This window comes from Malaclemys terrapin, chromosome 9 (genome assembly GCF_027887155.1).
Source record: "Malaclemys terrapin pileata isolate rMalTer1 chromosome 9, rMalTer1.hap1, whole genome shotgun sequence".
Taxonomy (NCBI): domain Eukaryota; kingdom Metazoa; phylum Chordata; order Testudines; family Emydidae; genus Malaclemys; species Malaclemys terrapin.
Window position 1 is genome coordinate 98,780,906 of NC_071513.1, and position 16,257 is coordinate 98,797,162.

General features: G+C 61.1%; 2 protein-coding genes across 4 annotated transcripts in view; one reads left to right on the top strand and one right to left on the bottom strand.

Annotated features, from left to right (window-relative positions):
- Window positions 1-722: 722 nt before the first annotated feature.
- On the top strand, window positions 723-7,871 carry ALG3 (ALG3 alpha-1,3- mannosyltransferase). The gene is made up of 9 exons (XM_054039510.1): window positions 723-974; window positions 1,976-2,075; window positions 2,294-2,441; window positions 3,286-3,446; window positions 4,580-4,700; window positions 5,235-5,440; window positions 5,758-5,833; window positions 6,137-6,282; window positions 7,448-7,871. The coding sequence occupies exons 1-9, from the start codon at window positions 782-784 to the stop codon at window positions 7,635-7,637; spliced, it is 1,341 nt and encodes a 446-aa protein (XP_053895485.1). The 5' UTR covers window positions 723-781; the 3' UTR covers window positions 7,638-7,871.
- Window positions 7,872-8,657: 786 nt separating this feature from the next.
- VWA5B2 (von Willebrand factor A domain containing 5B2) overlaps window positions 8,658-16,257 on the bottom strand; it is a 55,506-nt gene continuing 47,906 nt past the window's right edge. For all 3 annotated transcript variants that reach the window (XM_054040746.1, XM_054040747.1, XM_054040745.1), the window contains 8 exons: window positions 14,470-14,695; window positions 13,935-14,276; window positions 13,713-13,850; window positions 13,105-13,224; window positions 12,445-12,522; window positions 11,580-11,649; window positions 10,942-11,050; window positions 8,658-9,381 (listed from right to left, as the gene is read on the bottom strand). In XM_054040746.1, the coding sequence (XP_053896721.1) occupies window positions 8,713-9,381; window positions 10,942-11,050; window positions 11,580-11,649; window positions 12,445-12,522; window positions 13,105-13,224; window positions 13,713-13,850; window positions 13,935-14,276; window positions 14,470-14,695 (1,752 nt within the window). In that variant the 3' untranslated portion in view covers window positions 8,658-8,712. The remainder of the gene's footprint in view (window positions 9,382-10,941; window positions 11,051-11,579; window positions 11,650-12,444; window positions 12,523-13,104; window positions 13,225-13,712; window positions 13,851-13,934; window positions 14,277-14,469; window positions 14,696-16,257) is intronic.

The following is a 16,257-nucleotide window of genomic DNA, read 5'->3' on the forward strand; positions in this document are numbered from 1 at the left end:
GTACCAGGATCCCAGCCCAGAATGCAGCCCCTCGGGGTCGGGGATGGGGCAGGACACCTATTGATACAGCGACACCCCCCCCCCCCCGGCAGTGAAATGCAGCTGCCTCTGGGTGGAGGTGCATCAGCTGCTTCCCCACACCCTGCCAAGCCAGGCTGCGAGGGAAGATCATAGACTATCAGGGTTGGAAGGGACCTCAGGAGATCATATAGTCCAACACAGTTGTGTTTTTTTTTTAAACCCCAGTTCATTAAATACCCCCCTCAGGGATTGAACTCACAACCCTGGGTTTAGCAGCCAATGCTCAAACCACTGAGCAGGGTGATTCCAATGTTGCCAACACCAGCCACTGGGGATTTAGGAGGCCCAGCTTGGTCGGGACATTTAAAAATGTGGCAACTGAGCCAACAGCTGAGCCAGCCCCGGTGCTCTCACCAGCCTGGAACAGCCCGGAGCCAGCCCCGCCTATGTGCCGCCCCCGCGTTCGCTATGGGCACGGGAACGAATCACAGCCAGGGACGGGGATGGCTCTTGGCCATGGCCCCATAGCACAGGGGCGGGGTGGCCTGACCCTGCCGGCTTTGCCTGTCTCTGGGCAGCCCCAAGCAACACGTGGCTGGGCCCAGGGCAAACTCCTGACACGGCCCCATCCCAGCCCCGCCCGAGGGCCTGGGGGACCGGCCTCCCTGGGACGGCTGCGTGTTTCCTCCCGAAGTGGGGGAGCCCTTAGCCGGTGACACCGGGGCCGGGAGTTGGCAGCCTGGCCCGGGCAGGGCGGACGATGGCTCCCGCTCCCGGCTCAGGGCTCCGGCGGAAAGGGGCGGCGGGGCCGGGCTCGCTGCGCCAGGGCCTGCGGCGAGCCTGGCAGGAGAAGCACCGGGTGCTCCTGGCGCCCCAGTACACGGGGCTGGTGGCCGCCTGGCTCTGCCTGGCGGAGGTGGGGGTCACGCACTGGGTCATACAGAGGGTGGCATGTGAGTGGCCCGGCGCGTTTCCTACAGGGCGGCGAGGGGGAGCTGGGCCGGCCCGGGACCGGACCGGGACCCGCGACCAGGGCTGCGGGTCAGAGCTGAGGGGCACCGGCAGAGCTGTGTGTGGGGGAGCCCAGGGCTGGGATAATAGGGGCTGTGGATTGGGGTTGAGGGGCACCAGCAGAGCTGTGTGTGGGGAACTCAGGGCTGGGGTAGCAGGGGGCTGTGGGTCGGGCTTGAGGGGCACCGGCAGAGCTGTGTGTGGGGAACTCAGGGCTGGAGTAGCAGGGGGCTGCGGGTCGGGGTTGAGGGGCACTGGCAGAGCTGTGGGGGGGAGCTCAGGGATGGGACAGCAGGGGGCTGTGGGTCGGGCTTGAGGGGCACTGGCAGAGCTGTGGGCGGGGAGCTCAGGGCTGGGGTGGCAGGGGGCTGCGGGTCGGGGCTGAGGGGCATCAGCAGAGCTGTGGGCGGGGAGCTCAGGGCTCGGGTAGCAGGGGGCTGCGGGTCGGGCTTGAGGGGCACTGGCAGAGCTGTGTGTGGGGGAGCCCAGGGCTGGGGTAGCAGGGGGCTGCAGGTCGGGATTGAGGGGCATTGGCAGAGCTGTGGGCGGGGAGCTCAGGGCTGGGGTAACAGGGGCTGCGGGTCGAGGCCGAGGGGCATCGGCAGAGCTGTGGGGGGGACCCTTGAGGCTGCTGTGGGCTAGTTTTTCATTGTTATGTCAAATTCAAGCTTCTGGCCCTCAGTGTCCTGCCCCACCCCACCCCCCAGCTCCTCTCACTGGCCCTCCCTGTGATCGCTCCTTACTTAACCCCGTAGTGCCTGTCTCCAGCTCTCTGCCTGGGCTGCTCCTCTGGTGTTACCTAGTTGGGAAGTCCCATGGGGCAAGGACCTGGCTTGGTGTCGGTCTCCCACCCCGTAGGGCTGGGGAATGATCACGTTTTCCCAGCCCCCTCCTAGCACCTGTCTGTGATGAGACGCTGCTGAGCCGCTTGCTTTCCCCACAGACACAGAGATCGACTGGAAAGCCTACATGGATGAGGTGGAGGGAGTCGTTAACGGGACCTTGGACTACACCCAGCTGAAGGGAGATACCGGGCCCCTGGTGTGAGTACGGGAAGGGATGGGAGGGAGCTGGGGACTTGAGGGACCAATCCTGGGGGCAGGGGCTTCCTGCTGGCTAAGGAAGGGAAGTGTGTGTCAAAGAGGTGGATTGGGCCTGAGTCTTTAGGGAGGGGGCTCTTGGGAGGGAGCTGTCCATTGGCCAGGTCCCCTTCCCACCTACCCAGGCTGCCCCGGCCCCTCACTCCCGTCTCTCTCTGTAGTTACCCCGCCGGGTTTGTTTACATCTTCCTGGGTCTCTACTACATCACCAACCGCGGCACCAACATCCGTCTGGCGCAGTATCTCTTTGGCGCGCTCTATCTCGTGACGCTGCTGCTCGTCTTCCGCATCTACAGCCGGACCAGGAAGGTGAGACGCCACCTGCCAGGGCCAAAGCCACACGGGGCCCAACGGAACAATCACAGCTGCAGCCTCTGAGCACATCCGCACTGTGCAGAGCTCTGGCTGTGTGCGGAGGATCAGCAGGGGTGGGGGGCAAGACTGGAGTAGCAAAGGAGCGACGTATCTGAGGAGAAGGGCATTGACAGAGCTGGTGGTAGGGATGAGAGACTGCTGCAGGTTGGGACGGGGCATTGGCAGAGCTGGGGGGGGCAGGGCTGGGATAGCAGGGGGCTGCAGATCAGGATTGAGGGGCATTGGCAGAGCTGGGGGGGAGGGGGCAGGGCTGGGATAGCAGGGGGCTGCAGGTTGGGACAGGGGCATTGGCAGAGCTGGGGGGGAGGGAGCAAGGCTGGGATAGCAGGGGGCTGCAGGTCGGGAGTGCGGGGCATTGGCAGGGCTGTGGGGGGTGGGCAGGGCTGGGATAGCAGCGGGCTGCAGGTTGGGACAGGGGCATTGGCAGAGCTGGGGGGGGCAGGGCTGGGATAGCAGGGGGCTGCAGATCAGGATTGAGGGGCATTGGCAGAGCTGGGGGGGAGGGGACAGGGCTGGGATAGCAGGGGGCTGCAGGTTGGGACAGGGGCATTGGCAGAGCTGGGGGGGAGGGAGCAAGGCTGGGATAGCAGGGGGCTGCAGGTCGGGAGTGCGGGGCATTGGCAGAGGTGGGTGGAACCCAGGGCTGGGATAGCGGGGGCTGCGGGTCGGCGTTGAGGGGCATTGGCAGGGCTGGGATACCAGGGGGTGGTGGGTCAGGACTGACGAGTATCAGTGGGGGCTGGGCTGCAGTAATGGCCGCCTCTGTCTCTGCTCGTAGGTTCCCCCCTATGTTTTCTTCTTCATGTGCTGCGCCTCTTACCGCATCCACTCCATCTACATCCTGCGACTCTTTAACGACCCCGTCGCCATGGCCATCCTCTTCCTCGCGGTCAACCTCTTCCTGGAAGAGCGCTGGTCCTGGGGCTGCTGCTTCTTCAGGTGGGTCCCCCCTGCTCCCCCAAACCACAAGGCGTGAGCCTCTGGACCCCTTCCTTTGGCTGGGGAGTGTCGGATTCTCGTGGGTTGTTCTGGGTCAGGACTGACCCCTCCCTGCTCCAGGACACGAGGCCTCTGGAGCTGAGGAGCGCAGCAAGTCCACACTGGAGGCGGTCACTGCTCCCATGAGCTCCCGGTCACGGATAGAGCTTGGGGAAGGGGAACGAGCATAGGTAACTTCTGCTCAGATCAGCAAGATTGACTCCAGCAGCCTGACAGAGGTGGGGCTCTAAGGGTCCATCTACCCTGCAGCTAGATACCCGCGGCTGGCCCGAGTCAGCTGGCAGCGTGGATGTGCCCTCAGGGGGAGTGAGACATGGGTAGGGCAGGGTCCCTTAAGTCACTGCACACAGGAATCCGCATTGGGAGTCTTAGCAGAGCAGAGGGGATGGGGAGGGGCAGCGCCAAGCAGATGAGGGAGGATGAGCAGGGACGGGCACTTCCCCAGAGCTTGGGTGGCTGTGATGTTGGAGGAGCCAGTGGTGGGATCCTCTACTGGGACTGACCTGATCAAACCCCTGGGCCAGGACGAGGCCTCTCGGAGAAGCACTTTGTGCGGGCTGGAGAGAGGGTGGTGGGGGCATTTGGGAGGCCAGAGAGGAGGCGGCAGCGATCGCTCGAGCAGGACATTTGGCCGTGGGGATGAAGAGGAAAGGATGGATTTTGGAGATGCTGAGCATGGAGAAGCAGCAGGATTTGGAAACGGCCCAGATGCATAAGCCACGGGCGAGGGAGGACATGCCCCCGACAGCGCCTGTCTGAGCCAGTCGCGCTGCAGTTGGGCCGGGTCCTCATGCCCCCAGTAGCACCTACCTGAGCCGCTCGGCCTGCGTTTCAGGAGACGCAGCATGTACCCCCTCAGCCCACGTTCCCCTGGCTCCGTTCCCCTCAGGATGGGCAGCTGCCTTTCTCCTCTCACTGCCCCGTCTTTCATCCAGGGCCCTCCCCCACCAGCCTCAGCACCGTCACAGCGCTGGAATAGGGTCCGTTAGGGCACTGGAGCTGTGGAACCTGTGTGGGGGGCAGCCTGCAGGCAGGGCCCTGGTGAGCTGCAATGACTCTCTCCCTCCCCTCAGCCTGGCCGTGTCGGTGAAGATGAACGTCCTGCTCTTCGCTCCAGGGCTCCTCTTCCTGCTCCTCTGGCGCTTTGGCCTCCTGGGCACCATCCCCAAGCTCTCCATCTGCGCACTGCTGCAGGTAACCCGCCCCGTGGGACTGGCCCAGCCCAGGCGAACGCTGGGGCTCTGCACAGCTGGGGCCAGCTGCTTGGCCAGACCGGTCCGTGGGTCTCTGATGCCTCCTGCACGGACGCGCCTGACTCTGCCAGGCTGAGCCCAAGAGGCCCAGCACCCAGAGACGCGTGGGGGACGGGGCAAATCAGGAAGGTGGATGGGGGGGTAGAGAGGGAGATTCGGGGGAAGACCATCTCCACCCAGAGCCCCCTCACAAACTCGCACTTAGTATCCTCAGCCATTCAGTGTCTCCCCAGGCAAGAGACCCAAAATCACACAGAACACGCCTGGAGAAAGCTGTGTGAGCTTCTTGCCACAGCTCTGCCAATGCCCCTGCTCCCACCACACCTCTGCCAATGCCCCTCAACCCCGATCCACAGCCCCCTGCTGCTCCCCTGCCCATCAATCCCGACCCCCAGCACTTAGGGGCTTCCGGCGAGATACCTGGGAGGGTCCTGGCTGGGGAGCTGCTCTCATGGTTCGGGGATCTCACTTGCAGGTGGTCCTGGGGCTGCCCTTCCTGCTGGAGAACCCCGTTGGATACATGACCCGCTCTTTTGACCTGGGCCGCCAGTTCCTTTTCAAGTGGACGGTGAACTGGCGGTTCCTGCCGGAGGAGGTTTTCCAGCATCGGGCCTTCCATCTGGCGCTGCTCGCGGCCCACCTGGGCGCCCTGGGACTCTTTGCCCTGCACCGGTGGCACAGGTGAGATCCCGGCAGGGAACGGGGCGCTGGGTACAGAGCACCGGATCCCTGAGGTTTCCCTGCAGGCGCTACGCCGCAAGGTGATTTGGAGAGGAGGCTGGGGCAGCCCACCCACAGGGATCCCTGCCTGGGGGGAGGAGAACTTTAGTGCATTTTTGGGGTCTCCCCCATTCAGACCTGGGCCCCCGGCTCCGTGAAGCCATTGCTGGCTGTATTGTCTCGGAGTGGCCAGTTCATGGCGGGGAGGAGGGGGTGTCTGTGGCCTCTGTGCCAAGGCTGGGCCTGAGGGGTCCTGTGCTTGTCCTTCTCCCCTGCAGGTCTGAGCGGAGTCTCCTGTCACTGCTGAAGGATCCAGCAGAGAGGAAGAGTCCGCCCCAGCCCCTGACGGCCAACCATATCCTTACCCTGGAGCTGGCGATGGAGGCTAGGGCAGGGCAGGGAGCGCCCAAAGGCCATGGGCTTGAGGAGGCCTTGATGCGAGCATCTCTGGGTTCTTAGCCGTGCCACGCTGGGTAGACCCAGGCGTCCTGGGGGCTGTTTGGGAGCTTCCCCCACACTGGGTTAGGAGCGGGGAAGCAGCCGCTCCCGATGCAGCCTTGTGTCTCTGGGATTTGGTCACATGCCTGGAGCCCCAGCCTGGGGTGGGAGGACAGGCCTTGGAGCCGGCAGCTCCGTTCCCTCCTTAACGGCAGTGCACAGGTCGTCTTCGTTCTCTTCACCTCCAACTTCATCGGCGTTTGCTGCAGCCGGTCCCTGCACTACCAGTTCTATGTGTGGTATTTCCACACGCTCCCCTACCTGCTGTGGTGCACGCCCGCTGGGAAGCTCAGCCACCTGCTGAGGTACGTGCCTGGGAGGGAAGTGGGGCCGACCTCCCTTTGTGCCCCAGTGTCCTGCCCCCAGCTCCTGGGAATCCCGCCCGCTGCTGGTGCTGCACAGGGCAGGCCCTGGCCTTCACTGGTGCCATAAACCGGAGCAAACGAGGGGCTGTGTGGGTTCCTCCCGGGTAATTATCCACATCGCAACTCTGCTTGATTAGTCATCTCTGCTGAGGAAAGGGCAAGGGCCAGGGTCGCAGGGGCTGTGGGTTGGGAGTGAGGGGTATCGGCAGATCCGTGTGACGGGGAACCCCAGGGCTGGGATAGCAGGGGACTGTGGGTCGGGATTGAGGGGCACCAGCTGATCCACGTGATGGGGGGAGCCCAGGGCTGGGCTAGCAGGAGGCTGCGGGTCAGGAGTGAGGGGTATCAGCAGATCCGTATGACAGGGGGAGCCCAGGACTGGGATAGCAGGGGGCTGCGGGTCAGGAGTGAGGGGTATCGGCCGCTCTGTGTAGCAGGGGGCTGCGGGTTGAGAGTGAGGGGTATCGGCAGATCTCTGTGACAGGGGAGCCCCTCAGGGCTGGGCTAGCAGCGGGCTGTGGGTCGGGATTGAGGGGCACCAGCAGATCCGTGTGAAGGGGGACCCCAGGGCTGGGATAGCAGGGGGCTGCGGGTCAGGAGTGAGGGGTATCGGCAGATCCGTATGACGGGGGAGCCCCTCAGGGCTGGGATAGCAGGGGGCTGCGGGTCGGGAGTGAGGGGTATCGGCAGATCGTATGACGGGGGGAGCCCAGGGCTGGGATAGCAGAGGGCTGCGGGTCAGGAGTGAGGGGTATCGGCCACTCTGTGTGACAGGGGAGCCCCTCAGGGCTGGGCTAGCAGCGGGCTGTGGGTCGGGAGTGAGGGTTATCGGCAGATCTGTGTGACAGGGGAGCCCCTCAGGGCTGGGCTAGCAGGGGCTGCGGGTTGGGAGTGAGGGGTATCGGCCGCTCTGTGCGACGGGGGAGCCCAGGACTGGGCTAGCAGGGGGCTGCGGGTCGGGAGTGAGGGGTATTGGCAGATCTGTGTGACAGGGGAGCCCCTCAGGGCTGGGATAGCAGGGTGAGGAGCTGAAGGGTGTTCTCTCTCCTGTGGGGGAGGGAGGGAGTCTGACTCCCAGCGCTGACCCAGTTCTCTCCCATTGTAGGGTTCTCATCCTGGGCCTCATCGAGCTCTCGTGGAACACGTACCCCTCCACGCTTTGCAGCTCAGCCTCCCTGCACCTCTGTCACGGGATCATCCTTCTGCAGCTCTGGTACGGCACCACTGCCCCCCTGGAGCCACAGGGCCCTCCCGCTGCCCAGAAAACGACCCCCTCCCTGAAAAAGACAGAGTAAGACCATGGGCAGCTGGACGCTGGGACCTGCAGCCCCTCCCCCAGGAGCTGGAACTGGAGATTCAGCCTGGGTGGGACGATGCCCCAGGCTGTTCCGCAGGTGCCGCTCAGCTGGTGGCACTGCCTGTCCTACCCAGCGGCCGAGTGGAGCAGGCCCCCCCGGGACACCTGTTATATGGGATTTCCTCAATAAACGTGGCAACGCCCCCGTGGGCTCTCCTGCCCCCGGCCTGCACTGATCTGTCTGGCTCTTGCTGCTGCTGGGCCGGGGGCACCATTTCACAGGATGGAGCAGCTGCCCTGCTTTTGGGGGGGAGGGGGGTGTAATGGCTAGAGCAGTGGCCTGGGATCCAGGACTCCTGGGTTCCATTCTCAGCCTTGGGCGGGAGTATGGTTAGTGCTGGGTGGCAGAGGGCAGCTCTGGGAGGGAGGCCTCCTGGGGCAAGTCCCTGAGGGGTACCTGCAACGACACCCATTTCAGGGAACAATGTGGCTGGCCCTCGATGTGCTTAAAACTCGGTCAGTCTTAGAGGAGCTAGGACCACACGTGGGGATAAGCATCGCCCCCCCGGCCCGTGCTCAGTCCCATTGCCCCTACACCACGGAATCATTCGGGAACCTGGTCCCCTAGCAGCCTGGAGTTGCTTTTACAGAGCACAAGGGCCTTTTGCCTCCGCTGTTTGTTTCCCCACCTTCAGAATGGGGGTAAGGGGACTGCCCCACCCGCTGGGGGTGCAGTGTGCTAGGGGCCTGGGCCTACGTGAGCAGAGAGCGAGGGGGGGGGCATCATATGCCTCCTTTTCTCCCAGCGCTGCCTGCACCTCACTTGCTTCCAAACCCTTCTGCTGCTCGTTGGGCTACCCCAGCCCCCCAGCAGGAGGCCGAGTGCGGCTCCCGGTCCCAGGAGCAGTACTGATGGGGGGAGGGAGCTGGCTGCCGGAGCGGATGGGGCCTGCCCATCTCAGAGGGAAGCGCCCCCCAGGGGCAGCTCAGGAGGGGAAGGAGCTGTGGGCACAGCAGGTCTGAACCAAACCTCTTTATTGGCACCACGTGGCGCCCTGGCCCTGCCCCTCCCCTCACATGTTGCTGGGGTTGTAGCACAGCATGTTCAGCTTGATATTCTCGTCCCAGTGGCGCAGCAGCAGGAAGAGGTGACGCGCTGCTCCTTTCAGGGAGCCCACATCCACGCTCTCCGGCAGCTGCTGCGCCCGGAGCCAGGCGTCTGCCTTGGCGGCCAGCAGCTCCCATTCTACAAAGAAGCCGGCGCAGCGGTGCTCCAGCCAGGCCAGTGCCACCGCCGTGGCCCAGCTGGCACTCTCCAGGTCCCCCTCGTCGGCCTCGAGCACCACCTCCTGCAGGCTGACGGCTTCGGAGGTGACAGGCGAGTGGTCGCAGGCGTCGGTCTCGGAGCCGCGCCCGCTGTCTGCCTGCGGCCAGATGGTGGTGCTTAGGACCTCAGAGCAGGTGCTGTGCGAATGGGGCGAGCCTGGTTCTGGCGCCCCCTCCTGGCTGCCTCTGGCAGGCTCCACGCCCTCTGGAGAGGGCTGGCTGGCCACTTGCTTTGGGCCGCCGTCAGGGCTGCCCTTGGCAACGAGTGCCCAGGGGGAGGTGCAGGAGCCAGGGCTGAGGCTGGCGCGGTGCGAGGCATACGGCGAGGCACGGCGCAGCCGGTCCAGCGGGATCTGCACCACTTCGGAGAAGCTTTCCGTCAGCTGGAAGGTGCCCAGGGCCTGCTGCAGCCGCACCTGGGGGGGAGGAGAGGGCGTTACAGCGCGCTGGCTGGGGGGAGCATCTCACATTCACTGCACAGGGCCAGCGTCTGAGACACTGCATGGTGCCTCGGGTGTAGAGGAGGGGTCCTGCACTCACTCCAGAGCCCCAGGGTGTGTGTGTGTGTGTGGGGGGGGGTCTCCTGGCTGCAGTAGGGCAGTCTGAGAGGCAGTGCTTGTGAACCAGGCAGCCCTTTTGCTGACGCTGGCACTGTGCCAGCCATCCTGTCAAAAGCAGCAGTGTTGGGGAAGCCCAGCGCTGGGCCCAGGCTCTTTATGTACGAACGTAAGAATGGCCAGGCTGGGTCAGACCAATGGTCCGTCCAGCCCAGTGTCCTGTGACAGGTGCTTCAGAGGGAATGAACAGAACAGGCATCATTGAGTCATTCACTCCCAGCTTCAGGCAAACAGAGGCTAGGGCCACCCAGAGCAGGGGGTTGCATCGCTGCCCATCCTGGCTAATAGCCATTGATGGACCCATCCTCTGTGAACTTATCAAATTCCTTTTTTAATCCCATTATAGTTTTGGCCGCCACAACATCCCTGGCAACAAGTTCCACAGGCTGACTGTGCGTTGGAAGAAATACTTCCTTTGCTTGTTTTAAACCTGCTGCCTGTTAATTTCATTGGGTATCCCCTGGTTCTTGTGTTATGTGAAGAAGTAAATAATGGGGGTAGGTTCGAACTTCCCCGGGTCACTGGCTAAAGTGACCCCGCTCAGTTCGGTCTCAAAGTGAGGGAGAGATGCGACGAACTGGGACTGTAAATAACACTTTGTTATTCACTGTCTCCACACCAGTCATGATTTTATAGACCTCAGTCATATCCCCTCTTAGTCGTCTCTTTTCCAAGCTGAGAAGTCCCAGTCTTTTTAATCTCTCCTCCTATGGAAGCTGTTCTGAACCCTTAATCATTTTTGTTGCCCTTCTCTGTACCTTTTCCAATGCTAATATCACTTTGCTGAGATGGGGAGACCAGAGCTGCAGGCAGGATTCCAGGGGTGGGCGCACCATGGATTTATAGAGTGGCATTGTGATATTTTCAGTTTTATTCTCTCTCCTTTGCCTAATGGTTCCTACCACCGGTAGCTTTTTGGACTGCCGCTGCACATTGAGCGGATGTTTTCAGAGCACTGACAATGCTCCGAGTTCTCTTTCGCGAGTGGTAACAGCTAACATAGGTCTGTCCCCGTCACACGGACGCTCTGGGTCTGAGCTGGGGTGGAGCAGGTAGGGAAGGCTGTGGCAGCAGCAGTTTCCCCTGTACAGCGGTGAGGCCTGCCATGGGGCGTGCACACAGTGTTGACTCCGTGCTTTGGAGCCTAACCTCTGGCAATACCACGCAGTGGTGGGGGCAGCTCTGCAGGAGCCCTGGCTCCCATGAGACTGGGGTTGGGATTGGGGTGGATCCTGGCCTTGTCATTACTAGTCTGCTCCATCATGTAGGAGACGCAGGTTTGATTGCAGGTCCGGGGTGGGATGGCTGGGAGTGGAGTACCCTAGGGGAGGAGCTGGGATGGCAGTGCAGGGTCCTTACCAGTGGGAGGTAGTCATGGATGGCACTGTCCTTGGAGAGCTCACTTGCTGGGGTCAGGCACTGTGGCCGCAGCGCTAGGCCGTGGCCCCTGATCCTGCTGAGACTGAACCTGCCAGGAGAAGAGACCAGTGAGCAGCATGGCCTGGATCCTGCTGGCGTTGGGAGAGCTGTGCTCATCAGCTCCTGCTGGGAGGAGGTGGCTGGAACCTGACATCCCAGGAGGTCCATTGGGAGGGCTGTGAGCCCCCCACACTGAGTGAACACACACCCAACTCCCCTCCGTGGTGCAGCAGCCCTAGCCAGGAGCAGTTCCTCTCCAGCTCCTTCCTGCTGAAGAGACGAGGTGACCAAGCTGCAGGGCGACGCTGGCCTCTCTCCAGGAGGCTGCTGGGCCCCAGGCCAATGCGCGCTGCAGTGCAGGGTGGACTGGCAGCAGCACGGGGCGAGATTAACCCCTGCTGTGCTGCAGGGTCAGGGCTCAAGCATTGGAGGTTTTGGGGGAGGGACCCTCAGTGAAGAAGTGGTGGGGTCTCCCCCTAACAGACTGGGGCCTTTCCTGCTGAATGCAGGGTCCCCTCTGCATGGAAGGGGCCCTCATCTAGCCCCCCCACCCCAGAGAGTCAGTCTAGAAAGCCTACCTGGAGCCAGCAAAGTTCTCCATGGATTTCTGGGATCCCATGGAGGTGGCAGAGGGACTGGCCACAGGACCTGGCATGGGGAGAGAAGGTCACTCCATAGGGCTGCACTCCCCTGGGCTCCCCTACTTTCTCCATCCCCACCACAATTGCCTGCTACCACGGCACAGCTCCACAGAGGACCCCAACGCGTCCTGTCCTGTGGGGGAAGAGCTCAGCCACGCTAGGAGGTAACTGGACAGGTGGAGGGCCCCCATCCACAAGGCCTCAGCAGGCTGGTGCCTCTCCCCAGCCTATGCCCCACCTGAACATTACTCCATCCCCTGCCAAGTGCAATACGGGGCAGGATGGGAAGTTTTTGTCCCCAGCAGGGGCTGCTTTCCCAAACCCAGCACTCCCCCAGGGTACTGCAGGCAGGTCAGGAGTGTGGAGAGGTTATGGCTCCCGCCCAAGGTTCTCCTACGTTCCTGGAAATGGGAGCCACCCTCTCATCAGACCCTTTATCTCCACAAGAGAGCCAGCATCTGTGCACTGGCTGGAGCAGCAAGGTTGGAGAGCAGCCCGTTCCGGCCAGTCCCAGGACAACAGACGAGGGCAGCAGGCAGTCTGATAACGTAACCACACGGGTTAGGGGACCCTCACGAGAGGTTACACCCCAACAAGGGACTGAGGGTTGGACAGTACACATCCAAATGGGCTGTGAGATGATTCACACTAAGGCTCCAACCTCCTGGGGGCTTGGCAGCAGCCGTGGGCCCCATCTCTCTCTCTAAGATTTTCCTATAGGGCGGAGCAGCGCAGTGTCTAACCCTCAAAGAGCCTGCTTTCCCAGATCCCCCAACAGCTCTGGGCTGTGCATGGGACTTACCATCGGGGCAGCTTTGCTTTTCCCAGACACCGGCAGCAGAGGAGACGCTGATGGGAGAAGCGGGTGTCTCGTCTCGCTCTGAAACAGAATCAAGAATTCAGAGACTACGCTGGGTGCTGGGACCCTCCAACTCCCCCCTGCAGCCCACTGAGGACATGAACCCACAACCTCCCTAGTTCACACAGGCTCTAGGGCTCCGGCTTGGTCCCCAGTGCAGCAGCAGTGGCCTGAAGTGCTGTCCCTGTCTCCATCTCCATTTGATGTACAGGCTGTGCCCACCCCCAGGATCCCAGCACCTGCACAGGGATGCACTTGGGAGTGCCATCTGTGGGCTTCCAGAGAGCACCTCACCCCAGGGCCCTGTAAGCTGCCCTGGCTCCCAATTCAAGGTGCTGGGTGTGGCCCAGAGAACCCCTGATGCTTTGATCCAGGCTACTCAGACTCTCCTAGTTTCCCATCCTGGGTGGCTGAAATCAGTGCCCCCTTGAGCTGACAGCCCTCTGATGCGAGCCTGCCATTGCCCTAGGAGCCTGGACAAGCCTCACTGGTTTGCGGCAGTTCCTTCCCGAGAGGGCTGGTTCTAGAGAGGCGGTGTTGGGGTTTCAGGGGCGTGGGACAGCGTGCCGGGGGCAGGTTATCAATGCAGGGCTGGGCTGGTACCTGCAGAGATGACAGCATCGTCCAGCTCCTCTGAGTCACGCCGTCGTCCCAGGCCCACTGAGTGACTGCGTTGGCGCCGGATCCCAGCCTGGGACCCTCGGGGATGGCTGGAAGGGCCCCCTGGAAGGAATCACACTCACCATCAGCTGGAAGCTGCACCACAGAGCAGGGCTCAGAGCCTGCAGAGGGTCCCCAGGCCCCCCGGCCACTGCTGCTTTGAGCCCAAGGAGCTCAGGCCCACATCCTCTATGAAGTGCTTCTGAGGATCTGGGCCTCAGTTCCTTTAATGTGTCCTCTCACACTCGGCTTTCCCACTCTCTGGGCAGTTCTTTGGAGTCTAATCTAGCTCCGTCCTCGGCATAGCCAGCTGCCTTCCTGAAACATCTCTGCACCTGGACCCCAGACACACCTGAACACACAGATGTATGCCTGAGCATGTGCCGACAGGGAGACAAACCCAGACAGACCCAGCCACACGGACAGGCCCATGGATGGAGCCGGGCAGACCCAGACACATGCAGATCCACATGTGCATACAGAGTCCCATGGGTCCCTAGAGGTGAGCTGGGGGACCAGGGGGGAGCTCAGTGCCATCCTGGGAGCCGTACCTGCATTGCGAACCTCAAGGGCCCTGGGCAGGGCCTCCTGGGTGGAGGAGTCCACAGGCACCAGGCAGGTGTAGATGGAGGGCGTGTTGCAAGCCTTGCTGGACTGAATGGCCTTCAGGCGGAGCCTCCGGGAGAAACCTGAGAGAGAGTCACAGGGTGAGGCTGGGCGGGGAGGGGGGAGCCAACGGGGTGGGGGGGGCATGCAGGTAAGCACATACTCACTGTGCTCCACCTCAGCTTCCCTCTGTGCCACATTCTCGTGGTCCCGGATGACGGAGCTGGCAGTCAGATGGTGCAGCAGTTTGTCCCAGGCCTTACATGACTCTTGTGGCAGCTCCTCTTTGCCCTCCCCGTCCCTGGCTTGGAGCAGAGGCTCCAGGGTGGCTGTCACTTCCCAGGAGACGGGCTTCCCAGCACTGAGGGCATGGATCACCACCTGGCATCGCAGGGGCAGACAGGCACCCCCCTCACACTCACCGCGCTCAGCCGCGGGCGACGCGCTGAAAAGATACGGGGGCTCCACCAACATGTCCCAGTCCAGATGGGATGGCGAGAGCAAGTTACCTAGGAGACAGCAAGAGTGAAGTCCGGGGGCAGAGTGGGAGACAGCCCCCCAGGGCTTGTACAGTCCCTTGCTCCACCCTGGGGACGGGACTGCCCTGAGTCCCCTGCACCATCCTGAGGGGGCTGCCCTGAGGCCTGAGCTAATTTGGGCTCCAGCCCCACAGCGCCTCCCTCCTGCTGTAACACCACTCACTGGAATCTGCCAGGCTCCTTCGCAGCCTCTGCAGCTCTGGCCCAATCTCATCCAGCTTCCCTTCCAAGGACTGGTTCCGCTTCTGGGACACCTTCTCCAGGGCCCTGCGCAGCCGATGGGCATCCAGCTCTCCGTGCGGGGACGAAAAGCTGCGTCCAGATAAGGCAGCTCGTGCCAGCGCCTTCTTCCGCCGCGCCAGCTCCTCGGAGCTCAGTGCCACGCACGCCTGAGCAGGAGAGATTCAGGGGTCAGTCTGGGGAGTTGGGGCCCTGCTTTGGGCAGGCTTGCAGATGAGACCCCCTGGGGCCACTGCAGGTGATCAGCTGGCTCATCTCTCTACACAGGCCGAGCGCTGAGCCCACCCATCTCTCTGCAAGGACTCAAGACCTGACAGGTAAAGTGCTGGCTGATGGGAAAGCTGCCCCCAAGGCTGGGGCAGTTGCAGTCTCAGCCCCAGCCAAACCAATGGAGCTCAGAGAGGGCTTTGAGGCAGCCCAGTAGCTGGCATAGTCTGAAGTGGTACCTCCCTCCCTCGGGTTCCCTGGAGTCGGACATGTTCTGACTGCTGGCAATGGTGGTGTCACAGCAGTGTCCAGGTTGGAGCTAGACCCTGTGTGCAAACTGAGCCTCAACCCACAATTGTAACACAAGATTTTCAGGGCAGGTGCCCGTAACTAGTTTTAGAGCTGCAGGCCAAATATTCATTTCAACCTGGCTGTGATCTGCCCCTCTCTTTATCAGCCATTTGACCAGAATATAAATACATCTATCAATGAGAAAGGTTGATCATTCCCTGTTATTTTGGGAGTGGTAGCTAAGCAAAGACTGCTGCATTCCCAAGTTATTAGATAAAGCTGATGAGGAATTGTTGGTTTATTTGATATTAATCTGATGAGATTAATTTGATGATTTGATACTAACCCCTTTTATTGTAGTGTGATTTGGTTAACATTAAACCACAAGTATATTTCCAGTGAGGGTTTTTTTTTTTTTGTTAGTTTAGTTACTAAATAATATAAAACTCTGAGAACCAGACACTTTTCTCCCAGATGTCAGAGCCCAGAACTGTAGGACCCTGGGGCAGAAGCCAGAGATGACTCAATAAGCCACCTAGTGGTGATCCATATGACCTGCCTCCTGTAGTCCTCACACTCGGGCTTCCCTGGATGGGCCCTTTTAGAAAGAAATATTAAATCTGTTGTATGGATTGAGATGTTGATTCCCTTTAAAATCTTGGGGTTTGTAAAGTTCTGTCTTTGCTCCAGAGAGCTGGTGGCCAGAAAAGCAGAAACAAGGTTTTTGGGGAAAAACAGAAGTGACATCCACGGACTGTTGTGAAACTCTGCTTGCTCAGCAGAGCGGAACTACCCCTGTGCAGTTAGCAGAGAGCGTTTATGTAAGCTGGAGGTAGTGTTTAATATTCACATTGGCTGGGCTGTAGGGGGATGGCTCTGAAAGATGGATTATATTTTCTTTCCTATTCTGCTTTTGAATGATCTAGAGGATTTAGTGGACAAGTCCCTCGTGTAACTGGCAGATCAGTATTTTAAGGGCCCATATATTTGGTTTGTTTCAGAGTCACCTTCTCAAATTAAAATAGATTTGAATAGTGTTGTAATTTAAATCTGTCACGTACATATTTCTCGTTTCATCTCAGAAAAGCAATCATGGAGAGTCACCGAGAGTCTGTCTCAAGGAGAGGATGTTGCTATCTTGCCTTTATCAGGAAGAGGTCATCGTCCCGTGGATTCAACAAAAAATTGCTTAAAGTCCACTTTGAGATGCTGG

Coding starts and splice junctions, on each gene's coding strand:
- ALG3 (XM_054039510.1), top strand. CDS start 782: ATGGCTCCCGCTCCCGGCTCAGGGCTCCGGCGGAAAGGGGCGGCGGGG. Junction 2,442..3,285: donor TCTACAGCCGGACCAGGAAG/GTGAGACGCCAC, acceptor CTCTGCTCGTAG/GTTCCCCCCTATGTTTTCTT. Junction 4,701..5,234: donor CCATCTGCGCACTGCTGCAG/GTAACCCGCCCC, acceptor TCTCACTTGCAG/GTGGTCCTGGGGCTGCCCTT.